This window comes from Ceratotherium simum, chromosome 7 (assembly GCF_057802395.1).
Source record: "Ceratotherium simum simum isolate JZ-2026a chromosome 7, ASM5780239v1, whole genome shotgun sequence".
Classification (NCBI taxonomy): Eukaryota; Metazoa; Chordata; class Mammalia; order Perissodactyla; family Rhinocerotidae; genus Ceratotherium; species Ceratotherium simum.
The window spans coordinates 62,656,863-62,679,352 of NC_141906.1; the positions used below are offsets into that span (position 1 = coordinate 62,656,863).

Here is a 22,490-nt window from a genome sequence, read left to right on the forward strand (position 1 = left end):
CAGCGCTCTCTTCATCATATTTGAGAGAGGCCAGACTGGACTTTTCCTCGGCCCTGCGCCCTAGGCACATACAAGATCTCCCTGGGAAGCTCGGAGTGGGGCGGGGAGCTGGCTCCTCTCCTCTGCTCGCTCCCCTCGAGCGGGACTGGTGTCTGGCGCCGAGCGCGCGGGAGGAGGCCATCGGAAGCGGGCCAACCGGCGGGGCTGCCCTCCCCGCAGTGACGTCCCAGGGGGCGGAGGGGCGACTGGCTGGCTCCGCGCCCTCTCCGCCTCCTCCGGGTGCAGGGTCCGTCGGTCCTCGGGAGATGCTGCTGCCGCGGTTGCAGTTGTCGTGCACGCCGCCGCTGGTCCGCCCGCTCCACCGCCGTAGCACCCCGGTGTCCGAGGGCGCACCGGAGCCGGGCCATGCAGCCAGGAGCGGCGCTGCAGGCCATGCTGCTGGCGGTGCTGCTGGCGGGGCCCCGGGGCGCGACGGGGCGCCTGCTAAGCGGTGAGTGCGCGTGCTGGGGCGGGGGCTGGTTCCCGGGCGGGCTCGGCTGATGCACCCACTGCACCCCAGCTTCTGCTGTCTTCAGGGCCACCGTGCCTCTTCTCTGGCCCTCCGCGAAGTGGGTGGGGGAGTGGCGCCCCCGCCCCGCTAATGGACTCAGCCCTCCGGCTCCCCCTGCTTCTAGGGAAGCAATCGCCCGGCGGCTGAGACCAGCGCCGGTTCCCTGCGTATCCTGAATCGCTCGAAGTCAGTTCCCTGCCCAGGGTTACGGGAATTCGTGGGGACGTCGACTAGGTGGGGCAGTGAGCAAATCTGCCCCAGGAGGTGCCCCCTCGGCCCGCTCCATTGTACGCGGCGCAGTAGCCCCCGGGACCCTCATGCAGGGCAGGCTCACCAACTCCCTCGCCCTGCCCACTGGGGAGATTTCCTGTCCCCGGAGACGGCGGGTACAGTAGGGATTCTGTATCGGCTGTGCCATGGGAACCCAGCCCGTTACTCCTGGTCTCTTCTGCGGGGGAGGATGGCTGGAATAAGAGCACTTAGAGATCGGAAAGGAGCCTAGTTAGCGCGGGACAAGCCCCGCCTGACTGGGGGAATGACTCTCTGCTTCCTTCCTCCTGTCGTGTCACTGCAGCCTCGGACTTGGACGTCAGAGGAGGTACAGTGCTCTGGCTTCTTGCCTCTTCCCTTTGTTCTGCATGTCGGGGGAGGGGGGAGAATGTCCATGCCCCTTTCTCAGGTCCCCTTCACAGGCGACAGGTTGACAAGAGGGATGGAGAATGAAAACCTCTGCTCCGTTATCTGTGCTTGCGAAGCTGATTGAAAGAATCTAAAGCTGGTTTCAGGGTGGCGTGGGGTGCGGGGCGGCCAAAGGGGAGAGTAACTGAATTAAGCTGTTTGGGTTAGGGCTGTATGGGATCTGTCCTCAATCGTGGGGAACAAAAGTCCCTCCCGCCCTTCCCTTTCCTGCAAATGAGAGGAGAAAGACACTTCCTGAAGGCAGGGGAACCAGATGCGCCCTCGGGCCTCCTTCCAGCTCTGGCTCTCTCTGGCACTCACCGGCTGACTTGGGATGTGTGACCAGGCTGGACTATGCAGGAAACTCATTTAAGGTGTTATGTTTTCCCTTGATAATCCAACGGTGAAAAAGTGGGGACTGCCAGTAAATTAAACTTCAGCTTTTTTTTTCCGGTGCCCAGGTTGGGGGTTCCTGGGGCTCATTCGTTTTTCCTCTGCTGCCTCATTTGGAGCCACTTTAAGGACTCATAGAAGCTGGGCTGGCCCAGCCTTCTTCTCAGGCAGCATCCCAGCCACAGCCTATCTGGCCAGTGGTCCCTAGTCTCTCTGGAACACCTCCTTAGTGAGAATGTCTCTCTTTTGAGGCCTCCTAATTTGCTGATGGACTGGTCCTGTTAGAGTTTCTCTATTTAGCAACAGCAGAAGAATGACAGAGAACGAAGATGCAAAACTCTTAGAACTTGTCGCTTATTGAGAATTTCTTTACAAAAGCAATGAAAGAAGAAACAGAAAATAAGAATTCACAGGAGCTTTCTGAATTATCCGTATGTGCTTTGTTCCCATTTAGCACTGAAAATGCAGTCAGCTGTCTGTGGCCTTTTGCCCTGTATTCTGGACAGTATTGGGAATAATGAATGCGATCTGGCTCCCTGCACAGCTGCAAAACAAGTTAGGAAAATGAGAACATTCCATGAGGACTGGGAAGAGGTTCCCAAACCAAAATCCTTTATCCCTTGCTCTGTGGCAGCGGTTCACACCCACAGCCCACGGTTTAGCTCTCCACTGCAAGGGATTCCCCTGGTTGAATTTGGTTTTCGCTTTGTACATCTGGATCCAGAAACCTATGCTGGGTGCTCCTGTGGGCTGGGAACTGGCATTTGTGTCTGTATTCCCAGCACCTAGCACAGCACCAGGCAGAGTGTAGCCTCAGTACACGTTGACTGAATAAAGGAGTAATGAGGCTAATGTTTCAGCAAAACTACGGGCACGGGGACACACGCTAGGGTGGTGTGTACTGGTGAACGATTCGTTATTTGCTCCTCAGTAGAATCCTAGCCATTTGTCTGAGATGGTCTTCAGTCAGTCAGACGAGACATTACATGGGCTACCAGGGCCACCTGAGCCTGGGGTGGAGTGAGGAGGGGGCAATATAGTTCAGAGGTTACCGGTGTGACTTTGTAATTAGATCTGGGTTCTGACTCAGACAATGCTGCTGATAGCTGTGTGACCTTAGCCAAATTACTTAATTTCTCTGAGCCTCAGTTTTCTCATCTGTAAAAAGGGGCATAAACAATATCTACATCAGGGGTTTACTATGAGAGTTCAATGAGATAAATGCTGTCTTCAGGCAAGATCAGTAGCAGAAAACTCCATGGATCTGATGCTCTTAGCTTCTGCTTATCCCAGAGACTGGGCGAATTCTCAGTCCTACTACATAGGCAGAGGGTTCCAGGGTAGAGGAGCCCACACCCGACTTCAGAATGCCTCTCTTATCTGAAAGAACCACCAAACAGAGATAATTCACTTTAGGCCACACTATCCCCTGAGACTCCCTAATGGCATGAATGTTTGTGTGCCTTTAAGTGAAACCATAAATCTTCATCTATCTCTCTTTTAAAGGATGGTCAAAAATGTCTGCTTTGCAAGAATCTGTAATGAAACAAACAAAACATGGAGTCCCCACACAATGTAGTTTAAATCACTGCATCTCCATGCTGGAAGGAGTATTAATTTTCTCTGAGAACTCTAACAGACATTATAATAGTCCACTGAGGAGTAATCAGAATTCCTGACCAGGGAGAGCTTCGTTCAGATGCCTCTAAGCATTGCTGCCCTGGTATTCTTTGGGGGACACTGAAATAGGTTGGCTTCTTTTTTCTCTAGGGCAGCCAGTCTGCCGGGGAGGAACGCAGAGGCCTTGTTATAAAGTCATTTACTTCCATGATGCTTCTCGAAGACTGAACTTTGAGGAAGCCAGAGCAGCCTGCCTGAGGGATGGGGGCCAGCTAGTCAGCATCGAGTCTGAAGATGAACAGAGACTGATAGAAAAGTTCATTGAAAACCTCCTGGCATCTGATGGCGATTTCTGGATTGGGCTCAGGAGGCGTGAGGAGAAACAAAGCAATAGCACAGCCTGCCAGGACCTTTATGCTTGGACGGATGGCAGCACATCAACATTCAGGTAAGTGTGTGGAATCCACAGCGGCAAACTCACTTGACGTCACTCAGAAAGGAGGCAGGCTGGATCCAGGGCACCAGGTCAGTGGGGAAGAGGAGAAGGCCTAGCCAGGCAGAGCCCTGAGGGGATAGCAGCACCAGAATAGCACTGACTGGAGCAGTGTGGTGAGTCAGCCTTGATCTGGGCCCAACTCATGTCCAAAAAGCTCTGTTCAGGAGGGTGTGGCCCAGAAGCATTGTTCAATGGCATGCGATGCTTGAAGTCAGTGGTTCTGGCTGTCTGGCTTTTTGGACTAGAACCCCAGTGAGAGATTGAAGGTCTGCGGGGCTAGGACTCAAGATAGGTCTCCAGACCACAAGGAATCATGATGATGGGCAAGAAATCAGAGTCAAGATACAACTCTATGGATTGGCCAAGAGAGGACTTAAGGAAGCCTGCAGTTTGTAGGACCCTCCTGAGCCCAACGCATCAAGACTCACTCATTCCACACCCTACCCTTGCACCATGGCATTGCCATTGTCCCCCCCTAAGAAATTCAGTGACGTGGACAAATGTCAAAAAATATGAAATCATAAGGCAGACATAAGACTGGAAAAATGTTGTAACAAATTTAACAGAGTATCTTTTTTATGGTAAAGAGTTTATATAAGTCAATAAAACACTAAAAGTTTATATAAGTCAAAAAAAACCCAAAAGATAAAGAGGCATAAGATCTGAGTAGACAGTTCACAAAATACAAAATCGAATTCGTAAACAATCATATGGAAAAAGAGTTTAAACTCATTATCAATCAAAAGAATGAAGATTAAAATATATCTTTTTTACCAATTATATTTAAGACAGCATGTCAGCATCTATTAAATTCCACCCATTATTCTAGTTAGATCCACATCTTCATCTAAGTTCCAGGAGTAGCTTCTCTAGGATTCTCATGGGAGAAATTTTAAAAAGGAAGGTTAATAAGATGAACTACTCTCCCCACTACTACAGCTGGTCCCAGGACCACAACTGATACTTATTGACCTCCCTCCTCTGTTATCCAGTTCCCTCACCCTCTGCTCAGGGAGCCTCAATGGCTTACCTTGTGGCAGGACCCCGACCCTCATCCCTGAGGAGTGTGAAGCCCTAGTCACTTTGCACTTCTCAGGCTGGAGTGATTGCACTTTTCCATTTACCATCAAAATTGGCTAAGTACCAACAGGTACCCAAGGAGATAACCTGGGTGCCAAACATATTTCTCCCTGCCCATAATGTGTAACAGCAGACCTACCTCTTTATCATGATTAGAGTCAGTTATCTCCTGCTAAAATAATGCCTCCTCTTCTTGCCTGCTGATCCCTAGACACAGGGATCCCAGAGTGCCCAAGTGGCAGCCATAGGTCATAGTTCAATAAGATTCTTGCTGTGTCTTCAGATGACAGTGTTCCCCCTTTGAGTCCTAGGACCTCCAAATTCACAGAGCCCAGCCTTGCAGAGACAAAAAGCACAAATTCCCCAAGTGGGTCACTACCAGTGATTGTAAGCAGGGCTACTCCTGCTTCTACCCCTTGGCTCCCAGACCCATGTATTCTTACTCTTGGGGACACAGGATAATACGAAGGTCATTGATTCAAAGTGTACACCTCATCTTGGAGGATGATGCCTTGTCCTCACAAAGTAGCCTCTAAGCTAATGCTTCAGCTGTGTGTTTAACAAGCTCTTCCATCACTCTGTCAGGCTGACAGCCTCAGGATGGCGCCATATGTGATATGACTAGTAAATCCCATGGCCAGGTGCCTACTCCCACACCTCCTTTGCTATAACATAGGTCCCTTGGTCTAATGAGATGTTATAGGAGATCCTGTGCTGGTAGATCAAATACTGTGTACGCCTTTGGATAGTGGTGCTGGCTAAGCCCCTGAGGCAGGAAAGGCAAACTCATACCCAGATTGTGTGTCTATTCCTGTCAGAATGAATCATTGCCCTTTTCAGGATGGAAGGAGTCCAATGTAGTCAACTTGCCACCAAGTGCCAGGCTGGTCTCCCAGGGTTGGTGCTCTTTCAGGGACTTAGTGTTGGTCTCTGTTGCTGGCAGGTTGGAGGTTTGGCAGTAGCTAGATCAGCCTTGGTGAGAAGGACCCAATACTGTTGAGCCCATGCATAGTCTCCATCCCTGCCACCATGGCTACTCTGGTATGTATCTATTGTGCCAGCACTGAGGCAGCTGATATCAACTGGCTGAGTCATTTTCTTTCTACAAACCAAGTTCAGGCTGCCTCTATCAGCTAGTCATCAGGGATTTCCTTATGCAGCTATAGGAGTAAGCTGAGGGAGAGGCTCTGGTACAACAGTGGTAGATGTCATGGCAGTCTGCTCTACTATTTATACAGTGCCCTTTGATCCTGCTCATACAATGCCCTTTAGTCCTGTATATACCTCTTCCGTCTTATAATAGACTGATTCCATGCCTGCCCAACTAGATGTGTCTGACAGTGTCTTACTCATGATGGGCAAGTTGAGTTGCATGGTCTCTTGGTGCTCCTTGCCTAGAAGCAAGCCAAGAGTTGTTTTGCAAAAGGTGACTATTTCTCAGCTACAAATGATATGGCTTTGCTACAGAATCTTAGGGGTCTGTATTGTGATTCTCTCTTGGGACTTGTCACAAATTCTATATGGCATTATTTTTCCCACCACTGATATCTCTAATAATAAGGTCTACTGGATCATTTGGCCAAAGTGGCAAATCTGCTTGCACTGTGGCCTAGACTTGCTTCAGAGTCCTTTTCTGCTCCAGACCCCACTCAGAGCTGGCTGTCTTTTATGTCAGCTGGTATATGGGCCAGAGCAGTATTCTCAGGTGTGAAATATGCTGCCTCCAGGACCCAAAGAGGCCTACTAGATGCTATGCTTCCTTCTTCAAATTATTGCAAGATGCTTCAAATTATTGCAAGCTGCAATAATTTGTTCTTTAATTTGAAAGGGATGGTCTGGCATTCCCTAGATCACTAGACACCTACACTTTTTCATGAAGTGGCAGGCCCCTGAATCTTCATGAGGTTTATTTCCAACTCTTGGAGCATATGAGTCTGACTAAGGCCTCCAATGTACTAGCTACTTCTTGCTCATCTGGTTCAATTAGCATGATATCAGCAATATAATGAACGTGTGATTTTCTGCAAGATGTCTAGGCAGCCCATGTCTCTTCACACCATGTTATGACAGAGGGTAAGAAAATTAACATAGTTTTGAGGCAAGACCATAAATTTATACTGTTGTCCATTCCAAATGAATGCAAACTGTTTCCAATTCTCTTTCTGATACAAATGGAAAAGAAAGTGTTCACCATATCTGCATACTAGGTACCTGAGGGGGTGTTAACCTGCTGTAGCAAAGGCACCACATATGCCATAGCAGCTGCAATTGAGGCTTCTACTTGGTTGAGTTTATGCTACTCCAGTATCATCCTTCAGGATCTGCCTGGTTTTTGCAGAAGCCAGACTAGTGAATTAAATAGAGAAATGATGGGAAATACCACCCTAGCATTCTCTAGATCTTTAAGGTTGGCACTACTTTCTATCATTTTCCCCTGGAGAAGATATTGTTTTTTATTTACTGTCTTGGGGAGGGTGGGGAAGAGTGCAGTTTCAGAGGCTTCCACTTGACCTTCTTCATTATTATAGCTCTTGCTCCATAGGCTTTCAATTTGTATATTTGGGAACTGGGGAATGACCACTGGATGGTGAGCTGGTCCTGAGCCAGAATTCCATTTAATACCTGGCCTCTATATGCTCCCACCCTAATGGGTAACCTTCATACCACTTCAAGTCTTTGGGTATCAATGTAACTTGCACCTTGTGTCCAACAGTGCTTGTAATACTTGGGTATTCCTCTTTCCCCAGTGTATGGTTACTTGAGTAAATGGCCAGAGGTCTCTGTGAGAGAACAGGGAAAATTATTACCATGTGCACCTGCCGTGGTGTTGCAGGGTCCTTCCTCCTGGGAACCTGGCCTCTCCTTCTATCAGGGAGTTCCGAGCCTGAAAGCTGGCTCAAGTCCAGAAACCAGGTGCCAGGCATGACATTCCATCCATTCTATCATCTGTGAAATGAAATAACATAAAGCCACAAGGCCAGTGGGGAGAACAAGGCAAGTCAGAGTAGGAGGTCCACCAATGGAGTTGGAAAATGGCCTAGAGGTAACTAATGAGGTACAGAGCCCAGCCCCAGTCAGCGCCCCCAGCTGTCCAGGCATGGTGTCCAAGCAGTGTTGCAAGCTCAGCTATTGTCCAGGCACATTCAACCCAGTGGGTGCAGCAAAGGATCTTCCTTTCGGTGGACAACAATGTAGCACTCAAGCAGAGCCATACCGGGGAGCTATGAGGAGACTTCTTAGCTGTCTCCTAAGGAGGGGCTCTGACAAGAGCTAGTTAGAGCAGCAGGGCCCAGCTAAATAATCTGAGCATCAGGGGAAGTTCTGAGGGCCAACAGGAAACAGCTCAGGTAGGTAACCAGACAGACCGCAAAACCCAGCCCTGAGTCAATGCATGGGGGGAGTGCTTGCAGCACTTAGAGTCTCTGTGGAATCCAAAGCCTCAACCTGGCACCCACATATCCAACTGGGTGGCAGTACCACTTAATTCCAGGTCCCACTGGATCGTGGAGCTGAGGCTGCTAATGCAGCCCATCCAGGAGCTAGGGAGACAAAGACAAGAAATCTGCAGCAGAGGCTGACGGAGAGGCTCATCAGCCTGTTGAAGTGGAAACAACTGAAAAAGACCATGTGGGCCTCTTGCACTTGTCCCCAGCCCCCCTCACCTGCTTTGATAGCCTCTACACTTTGGAAAGTCTTGCTCAGATGCTTGAATTTTCCGTCTACTTCCCAGGGCCAGGAAGGCAGTTATGGCCACTGAAAAGCATGGGGAGACGGGAGCAGGGTAAGCTCTGGATGAGTTAAGTCATGCCTCTTCTCAGTGCATCGATTTCCAAAAAAAGAGAAATAAAACCCAGTTAGCGAAAATCAAGAAAGAAATAAGATTGTACAGACTGGCCCTGCTAGCTGCTTTTTCTCGTAATTAGTTTGCAGACATCATATGGTAATATATTCCTCCCTGCAAAGAGGTTGTGGCATATGTCAAATGATTGATTGTGATGTCCATGTTAGAAGGCGTGTGGTTCTATTTATTGGCAGTACTTCAATTCCTCACTCTCTGTCTATCGTGTTCTGAAGCAGAATCTTAAGTTCATGGCTCAGTGGACCTTGATGGAAAAACAAAGGCTTTGAAGTCCTTGGGTCCCTTCTCCAGTTGCCTTCACCGTTGATCTCTTTCCTACAGGAACTGGTACGTGGATGAGCCTTCCTGTGGCAGCGAGGTCTGCGTAGTCATGTACCATCAGCCGTCAGCACCCGCCGGCATCGGGGGCCTCTACATGTTCCAGTGGAATGACGACCGATGCAACATGAAGAACAATTTCATTTGCAAATATTCCGATGGTAATGAATCCTCTCCCAAGTTATGGGGTTGAATTATCAACCTCTTCTCTCGTTTCATAAGCAGCTGCTAGTCCCAAGAATTTATGATGTGGTCTTTAAGAAAAGCTTATTGCAATTGCCAGCAGCGTTAAACATTGGGAATTTTTGTAAAGAGAAATATAGTGACACTTCCTAGTTGAACAGTACTCCTAGCAAAGGAGAGGGGTATCAGATGCTAAGAGAAGGGATGAAGAAAAGAAAAGGTATAATTTATGTATGATAAAGCAAGGATTATGAGAACTTCAGGAAACAAAAAGCCCTCTGAGTGGACAATCATAAATTGTTATTCTTTCCACATGTGAGGTTGGCTGTTAGGAGCTTGGAATAAAGAAGAAATATGAAAGGAAGCTGGCCATTGTTCCTGCAAGTCTTCTAACAGCCATGTGAGATTATTTTCTGGGGCTTTAAGGAAACAGACTAATGACCAAAGGAGGTAGATGATAAAATACACCAATTTCACTGGCATTGGGCAGATAGCAGACACTTTGATGAACAGGCTTCAACTCCCCAGGCCACCCTCTATATATGCCTTGCAAATTCCACTGGCATTTGCTTCTAGATCTGTTAAGGATTTTGAATTGGCTACAAGCCTGTGGTCTCCCTCTGCTTGAGTTTCCAAAATTCGCCCATTATAACTGACTTAGATCTAAACCTGAAGTGATTTTTGATCTGACCCTGAAGATGCTCACCTCCCTGAAGCCCACTGCTTCGCCTCAGTTGTGCATCCTTTCCTGATAGGAGTAGAATGACTAGTTAGTTACATCTAGTTGGGGACTAATTAATCCTGATATTTTAAAATTGTTTGAATTGGACTATGCTTTTGCTGCAATTTTTGCTGCTAAAAGATGTTTTTCCTCCCTCTTTAACCCTTCAGATGAATTCTTCTCTCCAGAGACCTGGCCCTCCACACCATACAGAGTTGTCTTAGGAAGGGAGATTGCAAAGATCAAGGCTAGCTTAGCAGGTCACCTTTTCAGAGCAACGAAAGCAAGACACTTGTTAGAAAGTGGCTTCCCATCACTTTTGTTAATTCTATCCTATTAGTTCCATGATTTAAACTTTTGTACTTTTTAAACATTTGTTGAAATGTGAGATTTTGACAGTTGTTTTCATATCCTTTTATTTTTGGACTTTGAATCTAGTTGGGTTTTTTTAAATCATATGCTTTATTACTTTTGCTATTACCTGTGTTAGACTGAGTCCTGGCAGGAAAAAGATGGATAAAGATGTAAGGGAATAATTAGGAGAGTATAATAAAAAGATAGTTGCAGAAGTGTGGGCAAAGGGCAAGGGACAGTGAAGTGCCCAGGGACTAGCTACAATGGGAAGCTGTTACCATCCCTAGGCCTAAAGGAGTGAGGGGAGAGAATGGTTTTAGTAGAACCCAGAGAGAGCTTGGATTCATGGAAGAGAAGCCACCCAACAGGAGCTGTAAACATAAAATGCAGCTACTGTCAAACCACAGGGGGTCTAGGGAATAAATACTCCTACCCTGCCCTCTGATCTCCTTCCTCTGCCACCCATTGGTTAAGTCCAGTCAGAAGCCAAAGGACAAGGGAGCCCCAAAGACCAGTCCATAGAGGTCAGCCTCCCAGGACACAGAGAAGAACAGAGAATAAATTGGGCAGAGGGAGGTGGGCACATGGAGAAAAACTAACACATTGCCTTTATGTGGCCATCCATGCTCAGGATAAGTTTACATACCTTAGCATGCTGTACAAGGATCGGCATGACCAGACCGTTGCCTCTCTCCAGCCTCCATTCTCACCACTCCCACTCCTCCCCTCATCCCATTCCCCTTTGCACTCTGTGAAGTTCCCCAAGAGCGCTTAATTGCTGTTTCTTGTGCTTGGAACACCCTTCCTCTTTCCCAGTCAACTCATTCTCACCTTTCAGGCTCAGGTTAAACATCACGTTCTCTCACAACAACTAAGTGCAACAGGTGATCGTGGATTGGATCCTGGATGATGATGATGATGAAGATGGTGATGATGGTTTTCTATAAAGAGCATTATTAGGACAATTGGCAGAATTTGAATAAGGTCTACAGATTAGATAATAGGATAACAATGTTGATTTCTTGGTTTCGATCATTGTACTGTGGTTATGTGAGAGAATGACACCCCCCCCGCCGCCCACCCCCACACACAACCTTTTAAAATACACAATGAAGTACTTAGGAGTAAAGGGTAACCATGTCTGCAACTTACTCTCAGAAAAAAAGTTATGCATGTGCCTGTATGTGTTCCCTATACATATACATGTATAGATACAGATATAGATAAAAATATAGATATAAATATATAGAGATATATATAAAGAGAAAGAATAATTAAATAAATGATATATGATAAAATGATAACATTTTGGTGAAGGATCTATGGGAATTCTTTGTACTATTCTTGCAAATTTTCATAAATCTGAAATTATTTCAAAATAAGAAATTAAAAAATAATTTCCTCTGGGAAACCTTCCAAGGCCCATCAAAACTAAGTTAGGTGTTCCTGCTGTAAGAATCATAGCACCTCACATACACAGTACTTTAAATGCCTATTTATAAGTTTGTCCCCTGTACTACATGGTTGGCATAAGGTGTGGAAACACACGTTTGACCAATTAATCCCTACACTTGATGGGCTAGGGAAAGGTCATCCAGTGTTCCAACAGGATGGCACACCATCCATTATGCCAGAGGGGCAAGGGACTGATTGTCTAACATCTAAAACTAGATTTAACAATGTAACCACGCAGAGTGGGTGGCATGCTAGCCAGATCTGAACACTTGATTACTTATGGGGTATGCTAAAGGCATAGACATATTCAGTGAAAATCAAAGACATCGTCGGAGGCAATGCATTGCAGGGATTGATGGAAATGCTGCATTAATGTGCCATGTTTACCGCAGTTTTGCACAGTGGATTGAACCATGGAGGAACAAGAAAATGAATAGATCATGTAATGTTATTGAATATACTATGTATTACAATGTAATATCACAAAATTAATATTTATTAATATTGTCCTCCATTTCCATATTTTATGGCCATCCTGTAGAGTGTAACAGCCTTAGAGGGCTGGGACTATTTCTCTTTTGCTATTATATCTCCACTACTTAGCACAGAGTTTGTCTCCTTACAATTTTAATTTTCATTTGAATTTATTTAGTTCAAATCCCAGTTCAGCTACTTATTAGCTGTGAGATTTGGACAAATTATTTAATCTCCCTGTGCCTGGTTTCCTTGTGTACAAAATCGAAATAATAATCGCACCTACTTCATAAGGCTGTTATCAGGATAAATTGTGTTTATTTTTAAAAAACACTTAGAACATAATGATGTTTTTATCATGTAGCAGGCACTACATATGTGTGGTTTTCTAAATAAATAAATAAATGGATTTGCATCACCTATACACACACACACACACACTTATGGGAAGATGATTAAAAGTTTCCTTTCTGAATGAAACTTCAGAATAGCCTTGACATCCTGGCCTTAGGACTGTGAATTCTAAAATCTTGCCCTTAAGGACCCCATCCCCATGAATCCCAGAGCATCTGATTAGCATAAGACGACATTCACAGCCAATACAAGAGGCTGACACACTCCCAGCCAAAAGTAAAAGCATTTGATATAGGTTGTCTGCGCAACCTGACTTTCCTGAGGCTCTGAAATCTTTTAAATGACTCAGGGTTCTAGATCACCAGTCTCTGTTTTAGGGCTGGCCAGTGGTCTACCTAGCCCCCCAGCCACTTTCACTGCTTGGAGATCAGTGTTTGTTGCTTTCTAAAACATCCCCAACAGGAATTATTAAAATGTCTTGGATTGCTTTAAAATAATCCAGGCCTGAGTATAGTTGGGGAGGAGCAGGGATTATTGTTGAAACTAGATTAGCGGTACGCTGGCTGATAAGAGTTGAATCTATCTGAGTAATGGTACATAGAGGTTCATTATACCAGTCTTTCTAATTGTGTGTGTATTTGGAAATTCTTGTATTTAAATGTTTTTAAATACTTTTTAAAAAACAAAAAAAGTGCCCAAGTAAAGCTACAGGAAGGGTAGTCTTTGTGCAGAAGTGATTCCTTTGACTTACTAACCCAGTTCCTGCCATCTAGTAACACTAAAAAAAAGTTTATTGGATGACTGAATGAGCAAATGAATGGATGCCTTGCTCTGGCCAATTTCATTCAAGTGGCATGTAAATTAGCTATTATTTTCATTTTTGTTTCTTTCTGCTACAGAGAAACCAACAGCTCCTTCTACAAGGCCTACAGGTAAGCCTGTCATTTGAGATTTCAGTTTATTTGGGCTGTTTCACAGCCCTTCTTCATAGGTTTAGAACTATATGTTCTTTAGACCAGACTGTTCAACAGAAAGACCACTGGTGTTAACCCAGACCATTTGGACAGGTGTATGCCATACCCGACTGTGACAAGTAGTTCATTAATCTCACTCTCTAGTGTTGCCTATTTCTCTCAAACCCAAAAAGCAACAGTTCCAAATTCAGTTTGGGATTTTACTTGTCATTATTGACATTATGAAAGGAATAATTCAGTCTAATGAGACAAGAAGTGAGCCAAACCAATAATTTATGGTCCTAGAAGTGAGTCATTGGCCCTTTCCTTCAGTACTTTATGTGCCTTGATGCCAGCTGCCTGCTGGTTGTTTCAGTACAGTTATGCATCACATAACAACATTTCCGTCAACAACAAACCACATGTATGACGATGGACCCATAAGATTATAATAGAGCTGAAAAATTCCTATTGCCTAGTGACATCATGACATTGTAGCAAATGCATTACTCACACGTTTGTAGTGATGCTGGTGTAAACAAACCTACTGCATAGCCAGTCCTATAAAAATATAGCACATACAATTATGTACAGTACCTAATACTTGATAATGATAATAAATGACTATGTTACTGGTTTTTGTATTTACTATACTATACTTTTTATCATTTTAGAGTGTACTCTTTCTACTTATAAAAAGTTTATATTATGACCTTAGTAAAATAAGAAAAATAAAAAGTTTACTGAAAAACAGTATGCTGTATTATGCTATCAGCAGCCTCATCCATCTCATGTATACTGCGTCTCTTGATTGCATCATTTTCTCTTGTGCTTGATTGATCTTGTGTTGTTCCTCATGGCCCCTAAGCACACAAAATCCACTGCTTTTGTTATCAGCAAGAAGCCACGTCAAATGATTGACCTGGAAACAAAATTAAAATTGATTAAGGACTACAAAGGTGGAAAATCAGAGATGGTTATTGCTCACCAGTCAGGCATGTCCCATTCCACCATAGCTACGATCTTGAAGAACAAGAACAAAGTGAGGGAAGCTGTTAAAGGATCCACTTCATTGAAGATAACAAGAAGAAGAAAAATTCGAGAAGGTCTTATATCAGACATAGAGAAACTTCTAATGACCTGGATCGAAGACCAGAAGCAGAAGCATGTCCCTCACAGCACCATGGCACTCACAGCCAAAGCAAAAAGTTTGTTAGCAACGTTGAAAGAAAAGGCTGGACTTGACTATGATATTGAATTTGTTGCTAGCTCTGGATGGTTTAAATGATTCAAGAATCATTATTCATGACATAATGTGAAAGTGAGTGGTGAGTCTGCAAGTGCTGATGTGAAGGCAGCTGAAGAATTTTTGGAAACTCTAGATAAGCTGATTGTGGAGGAAAATTACTTGCCAGAACAAACATTCAATATGGATAAAACCTCCCTATTCTGGAAACAGATGCCTGAAAGGACTTTCATCCATAAAAAAGACAAGTCAATGCCAGGTTTCAAGATTTTTAAGGACAGGATAACAGTCTTGCTTGGGGGCAATATTGCAGGCTACAAATTAAAACCCTTTGTGATCTGGTACAGTGAGAATCCCAGGGCCTTCAAGCAAATCAATAAGCACACACTACCAGTGTACTACAGGAGAAATAAGAAGTCTTGGATGACCCAGCTCCTCTTCCAAGATGCCCTCTTGAATTGCTATGCCAACAAAATGGAGAAGTACTCTTTGGAGAATAACATACCCTTCAAGATTTTGCTTATTGTTGATAATGTTCCTGGACATCCTCCTTTTATTGGTGATCTTCATCCCAATATCAAAGCAGTGTTTCTTCCTCCAAATACCACCTCTTTGATCCAACCAATGGATCAAGGAGTTATAGCAGCTTTTAAGGTCTACTGCCTGAGGACGACCTTTGCCCAGGCTCTTGCTACAACTGAGGAAGACACTGAGAAGACACTGATGCAATTCTGGAAGGATTACAACACCTATGACTGCGTCAAGAACCTTGTTTGGGCTTGGGGTGATGTCACCAAGGAGTATATGAATGGCATCTGGAAGAAGATACTCAAGAGGTTCATCCATGACTTCAAAGGATTTGCCAAGGAGTAGGAGCTTGCAAAAATCAACAAGGCTGTGGTTGAGATGGAAAACAACTTTAACCTGGGTGTGGATGAGGATGACATTGAGGAACTCCGACAGGTGGTTCCTGATGCATTGACTAATGAGGAGTTGTTGGAACTGAAACAGAAATGCATAGCTGAAGAAGAGGCAAGAGAAAAGGAAACTGCTGGAGAAGAAAAAAGAAGAACTCCCAAGAAAATTCACAGTGAAGAGTTTGCCAGAAGCTTTTGCAGACCTCAACAAGCTCTTTAAAAATTTTGAAAACATGGACCCCAACACCAAAAGGTTTTCATTAATAGAGAGGAATGTTCATGGTGCATTTTCTGCTTACAAGCACATCTATGATGAGAAAAAGAAACAAACCAAGCAAACCACCATGGACATATTTCTGAAAAGAGTGACACTTCCTCAAGAAGAGCCGCAGGCAGGTCCTTCAGGAGATATTCCAGAAGAAGGCATTGTTATCATAGGAGATGACAGCAACACATGTGTTATTGCCCCTGAAGACCTTCCAGTGGGACAAGATGTGGAGGTGGAAGACAGTGATATTGATGACCCTGACTCTGTGTAGACCTAGGCTAATATGTGTATTTGTGTCTTCGTTTTTAACAAAAAAGTTTAGAAGGTAGAAAAAACAATTAAAAATAGAAAAAAAGCTTATAGATTAAGAATATAAAGGAAGAAAATATTTTTTTACAGCCATACAATGTGTTTGTGTTTTAAGCAGAGTGTTATTACAAAAGAGTCAAAAAGTTTTAAAAAATTAAAAAGTTTATAAGGTAAAAAGTTACGTTAAACTAAGGTTAATTTATTATTGAAGAAAGAAAAATATCTTTTTATAAATTTAGCATAGCCTAGGTGTACAGTGTTTGTAAAGTCTACATTTGTGTACAGTAATGTCCTAGGTCTTCTCATTCACTCACCTCTCACTCACTGACGCACCCAGAGAAACTTCCAGTCCTACAAGCTCCATTCATAGTAAGTGCCCTATGCAAGTGTACCATTTTTTATCTTTTATAGCATATTTTTACTGTGCCTTTTCTATGTTTAGATATGTTTAGATACACAAATACTTACCATTGTATCACAATTGTCTATAGTATTCAGTTGAGTAACACGCTGTACAGGTTTGTAGCCTAGGAGCAATAGGCTACACCATATAGCCTAGGTGTGTAACAGGCTATACCATCTAGGTTTGTGTAAGTACACTCTGTGATGTTCGCACAACAACAGAATTGCCTAACAACACATTTCTCAGAATGTATCCCTGTCATTAAGCGACACATGACTGTACATGATTCTTGGCAGCAAGAGTCCCGCCAGAAAGACGAAGACAACTAAACCTCTAGGCCAGCAAACTCAACCCTTTACTTTTCTGTTTATAAAGGCACTGGTCAAATTGCTATGCTTTTTGACACCCCACCTTGAACCTGGTAGGACCTCAGAGAATATCTGGATTATGATGCCTTTCTCCAGCTTCTCAAGTCCGTGTGTCTCTCTCCAGGTGAAGGAACAGAGCCAGCAACACCAATGCTTCCAGAAGACATAGAGAAAGAAGATGCCAAAGAAACGTTTAAAGAAAGCAAAGGTATGTACAGAACTCTCCAGGGAAAAATAGATACCGGGACTCTCTTGATCACAAATTACCCCTAGTTACATTTCTACTTTGTTCTTTCCCTCAGCTACTTAAAAATGGAACTAGACAGGGCATTTATGACTTTGCAAAAACTGCATTAAATGTTAGAGTTCGTCAGTGAAATATACAAATGGAGCTATCCTAAGATAATTGGGGAGATTAGACTAGAGAGAAGGTGAAAAATCTGTGTGAAGACAGAGCCTTGGGAACTACCCAGAAGTTGTGGGAGGTGGTTGGGGTAGGGAACTGAGAGAATGGGTGTAGAAAAATAACAGCGGAACAGCCCAGGCCATGATGCATAATATCCGTGATTAATATTCATTTATGAAACAAATAGAGGAAATGGGCAAAAACATTTTAAAAGTCAAATCATAAAATATAAAAGAAAATGTGGTAATAAATTGGAGTGCTAATGGACTTTCAACCTCGACTCACTTTGAGTTTCAAGAGGGAGATCTGGGTTTTTGTCACTGGGAAAACCACATAATTTCTCTGTTCTTCAATTTAGTCATCTGCAAAATGGAAGTAATAATATTTTTCTTATCTACCTGAGAGCATTACCGTGTCCATAAAATGAAATAGGATATTGCAATACTACAATTCAATTCTGATACTAGCCACTCCAAGTCAATGCAGACCCCACAGGTTAAGGGCTCAGTCTGCAACAAGAATGCTCTCACTTCAGACATCAGCCACAAGTTCGGGGTCCCCAGGCCACCCGCACTTCTAATCAAGTGGCTATAAACCCAGGTCGTGCCCCACTACACCCTCAGGTTCAATAATTTCCTAGAACAACTCACAGAACTCAGGAAAACACTATACTAATGACTACATTTAATTATAAAGGTTACAAATTAGGACCAACCAAATGAAAAAACACATAGGGTGAAGTCTGGGAGGGTCCCAAATGGGGAGCTTCTGTGTCCTCTCCCTGTGGAATCAGGATGCCTTATCACCCTCCTGGCACATGTGTGTTCACAAACCAGAAAGCTCCACTGAGCTTTGGTGTACAGAGATTTTATTGAGGTGTCACTACTTAGACATGATTGATTTGATCATTGGCCATGTAATTGAATTCAATCTCTAGGCCCCACTACCTCCCCACTAGCCCCTATCCTGAGACATCTCTGTCAGCATATGTCTGATATGGATGGTCTGAGGGGCTCAGGAAATATTACCTGAGAAATTCCAAAGAGTTAGAGCCTCCCTCCCAGTAACCAGGGACAAAGGCCAGTCAAATTCTTTCTTGTACAACAGACATAATGTGTGAAAATGCTTTGAAAAAAGTACACAGTACTATGCAGAAGTGGGTGGCATTTTTATTTCTCTTTGTTATTCTGGTGGTATTTAAAGTGGGTTTGGTTTGGGGGTTTTCTGTTTGTTTGTTATTTTGGTTTTGGGTTTGGGGTTTTTTTTTTGGTGGTTGTCAGGTTTGCAGCCTCACAAAAAAAACAAATCAACAGCCCCTGGATGGTTGGGAATCTGGCACCAGTGGGAGGAGGAAGGCAGTCAGTCTCCAATACTTCATTCCTCCCAAAGCCCCTTGAGGGAAAATTCTCTGGTTCTAAGACTTAAAGGACAGAAAAGATCAGGAAAGCAGACCTCTAAGCACCCTGCACAGTCACTGCTCGTGGGCCCAGCTGGATCCGGTTAGTCTTAGAGATGTTCGGAAGGCTCTAGAGTCTGATTCACGTGCTTCATGTGACCTTCTCTGTCATGGTAACAACACCAAGACTTCTGGCTTGCTTCTTTTTCCCTCCCTTTCCCCTACCAAAAATGGTAGGGAACTACCATTTTTGTCCTTAGAGTCAAAGACATCAACACTGCCCAGGCAGCCCCTGCTTCATCAAGGGAGAGGAAGAACAAGAAAAGAGAGAATCTCTCTCCTCTGAAAAAAAAATTTTCATGAACAAAAGTGCCCTTCTGACATTTTGCAACAGACCCAAAAATGTAAACATCTTTTCTCTATTACTTCAGATAATAGGACAGGTAGGAAATGCTCATTTATTGAAACCAGAAGACTTTGCCAAGTGGGTAACTGTATATGTATTTCCTTCCAAGAATGTGCTCTTCGGAACACTGTGTGCTGATTATGCTTTTTTAAGCCTGTTCTGAAGCGCATAAAAACATCACTAATGCTGATAATGAGCGTTTTTCTTTTCAGGAGCTGCCTTGAATCTTGCCTACATCCTAATCCCCAGTGTTCCTCTTTTCCTCCTCCTTGTGGTCACCACAGTTGTGTGCTGGGTTTGGATCTGTAGAAGGAGGCAAGTAAAACCTTCATCCTGTAAACCTTTGTGTCTTCTGAACTCTTTGGGATTTGGACATTGCCCTGTTTACTTCATTAAAGGCTTGGCAGCTCCAAGAGAAGCACCATCACAGATCTGAGAGTAAATTCTCTGATGGGCTAGGGCATTCGGAAGTAATAAGCATTTGTGCTTAGTTGTGATTAAGAGTTCAATCTTATATTCTTTAATTTTTTTGCGTGGAACACTTGAAATGACTTGAGGGGTGAAACTGTGTTATTCACCTCCTATGTGTCCACACATCACTCAGCAAAGTGCTCTCATGAATGTATGCTCTCACTCCAAAAATTTTTCTTGGGTGAGTGAAGGAATGAATAGTGAGCCATATGAAAAATCTTCCAAAGCATTCTGACAAACATCCAAAACTAAATCACTTAATTTCAAAATGAAATAATTCGAATCCTTTTAATTGACTTTTCTTTTAATTGAATACACAATTGTAGATGCTACAAAATAGCTACGTTAAGTAGCCTAGAGCACCTCTATTTATGGACCACGTGCCACCACGTTTGAGGTACCCAGAGTTCTTCTCGGCTAACCTTTTATTCCCTATCATCATGGTTTACATAGAAAAGGCTTTTACAACAGGAAAACTAAAGTCCAATTTAAGATTTGACTCATTTTGAACGCTAATTTAAGATGAATTAGTAAGATTCCAATGTCAAACCTACTTTGTTTAATAATAACTTCCTTATAGGATTATTAGAAGAATTAAAGCAGTTAATACATGCAGAACGAGCATATAGTAAGCACTCAAAAATGTTAGCTCTTACCATGATCATTTTTATTAGTTAATTCCTTTTAATCTAAAAATAGAATTCAGTTCAAAAAATTACAGATATATTTTCCAACTGCTTACTCTGCAGTTGCTTCTTGATTTCTCTGCCTTTCTCTACCTATTTAGCACCTCGTTAGGATTTGGGAATTGTGACTCTGAGGCTGGAGTTTATCTCAGGGGTTTTTAACCTTTTTTGTGCCACAGACCCCTGTGGTCTGCTTAAGCCTGTAGACCCCTTTCCAGAACAATATTTTTAAATGCATAAAATAAAATACATTGGATTGCAAATGAAGCAACTGTACTGATAAATAGTTAAGCAAAATATTTCCAAAAATGAATATGTGATACAGTAATACATGTGCTTCTTTATTCATGCTTTTTTGTTTAGTGGTGAGTATAATTATCATAATTTTGTAGTAGGGATGAGCATAAAATATTTTAAGGCAGCTATAATAATTGTGATGTCATATAAAAATTATATCTATGATTTCTGTTGGTGATCAAGTCAAAGATATTACTAATTCTACTCTGGTTTATTGCCTACATTCAGAATTGAAGGACAGGCTAAATTTCACCTACAGATGAGTTTTTAAAAATGTGATATTTTTCCCCATCCAGTCCTATCCATGGACCCTCTGGGGGCTCTGGGGACCCCAGGATAACCACCTCTGTTCTGTGCGTTGGCAGCAGTGAATGACAGATACACAATCACTTTGAACATAACAACACTTTCCTGTTTTGTCACCTCACCCCACCCCACCCCAAAGCTCTGACCTGTAAGGTTAGGTAGGTGACAAGTGCAGAACAGTGATGGCGCAGGATGACTTCCTCCTGCCTGAACAGGAGGCACAGGGATGTTCTCAATCCCCTTGTCTAAAATATTCAGCCCTGGTTTTCTTTCCTCCTAGGAAGCGGGAGCAGCCAGGCCCCGGCACAAAGGAGCAGCACACCACCTGGCCCTTTCCTCACCAAGGGAACAGCCCAGACCTAGAGGTATACAACGTCATCCGAAAACAAAGTGAAGCTGATTTAGCGGAGCCCCGGCCAGACCTGAAGAACATTTCATTCCGAGTGTGTTCCGGAGAAGCCACTCCCGATGATGTGTCTTGTGACTATGACAACATGGCTGTGAACCCATCCGAAAGTGGATTCGTGACTCTGGCGAGCATGGAGAGTGGCTTCGTGACCAATGACATTTACGAGTTCTCCCCAGACCGAACAGGGAGGAGCAAGGAGTCTGGATGGGTGGAAAATGAAATATATGGTTATTAGGACGCACGAAAAACACTTGAACTAACAAGAATGGGAAAGAAAAGAGAAGCAAAATTCTCCTATTTTCTATAAGGACTCAGAAGGTCTATGAAAATGCTCAGATCCAGTCCCGGGAGTGAGCATGTGATCCCCATTAGCTCCTGCTGGATCCCCAAGTTTTGACTATATCCCTTATCCCAGCCTCTACCAGCTCCACCTTGTTAGAAAGCACCTTGCCCAGGGTCTGGCATGTCGCAGAAAATAAATGTCAATTGATTGGTTATATCTGACTTTCAGGGGCCAGTGCTTTCATTGGCAGAGATAAGGTTGTGGCTGTGGGACTTGGGAAACCCATCTTTAGGCTCAGTTTTTCTTGCTTTATACAGCAGCACACATAATCACAAAGAGACAGAAATTACAGAGCTTTTCAAAGCCCACATATGCTAGCATCAGGCTGGCCTGCACATCAGCAATTCTTCTATCTGTTTTTGTTCAAAGAGTTAAATCAAATAAAAAGCAGGAAACAGAATGTTAGTCAGTCTGTGTCTACAGCACTTCCTCTGCGTGTGGCCTCGAGGGACCTTTTTTTCTTTCTCCTGACATCCAAAATGGGAAATATCCAACTTGGCAATAGTTTAGAAACTAAAACTGAAATCTGAGTTGGCTTCTGGGCTTGTTTGTGTTCCCAGCCCTGATACTGCACGTTGTTGTGTTTGTGTGCTTGTTTTACTGGAGCATCGACACAGTGGTACTAACAGTGATAATGATTCTTACTTTTTGTTTTAGGGACCTGACTGTTTCAAATACTTTTGGACTCAAATCCAGAGTCCAAAAGTTTCTTGGCCTAACATTGGTGGTTTACACTTTGAAGGTCTAAAGGCCATTATTTAAATCACCAGC

At 43.7% G+C, this 22,490-nt stretch overlaps 1 protein-coding gene across 4 annotated transcripts; it reads left to right on the forward strand.

Moving 5' to 3' along the window:
- Positions 1–19: 19 nt before the first annotated feature.
- On the forward strand, positions 20–21,873 carry LAYN (layilin). Of its 4 annotated transcripts, XM_087433677.1 has the most exons (8): positions 306–490; positions 1,125–1,148; positions 3,392–3,689; positions 8,998–9,155; positions 13,435–13,467; positions 17,124–17,207; positions 19,420–19,526; positions 21,252–21,873. In XM_087433677.1, exons 1-8 carry the CDS (start codon positions 406–408, stop codon positions 21,609–21,611), a joined length of 1,149 nt encoding a protein of 382 aa, XP_087289803.1. In that variant the 5' UTR covers positions 306–405; the 3' UTR covers positions 21,612–21,873. The 4 variants fall into 4 exon arrangements, with proteins under 4 accessions (XP_087289806.1, XP_087289803.1, XP_087289805.1 ...); XM_087433679.1 differs by lacking the exon at positions 13,435–13,467; XM_087433678.1 differs by lacking the exon at positions 1,125–1,148.
- Positions 21,874–22,490: the final 617 nt, after the last annotated feature.

Excerpts from the sequence above, each read along its gene's own strand:
- LAYN (XM_087433677.1), top strand. The coding sequence starts at position 406 with ATGCAGCCAGGAGCGGCGCTGCAGGCCATGCTGCTGGCGGTGCTGCTG. Across the intron at positions 3,690-8,997 it reads GGCAGCACATCAACATTCAG|GAACTGGTACGTGGATGAGC; the intron begins GTAAGTGTGTGG and ends TCTTTCCTACAG. Across the intron at positions 17,208-19,419 it reads AACGTTTAAAGAAAGCAAAG|GAGCTGCCTTGAATCTTGCC; the intron begins GTATGTACAGAA and ends TTTTCTTTTCAG.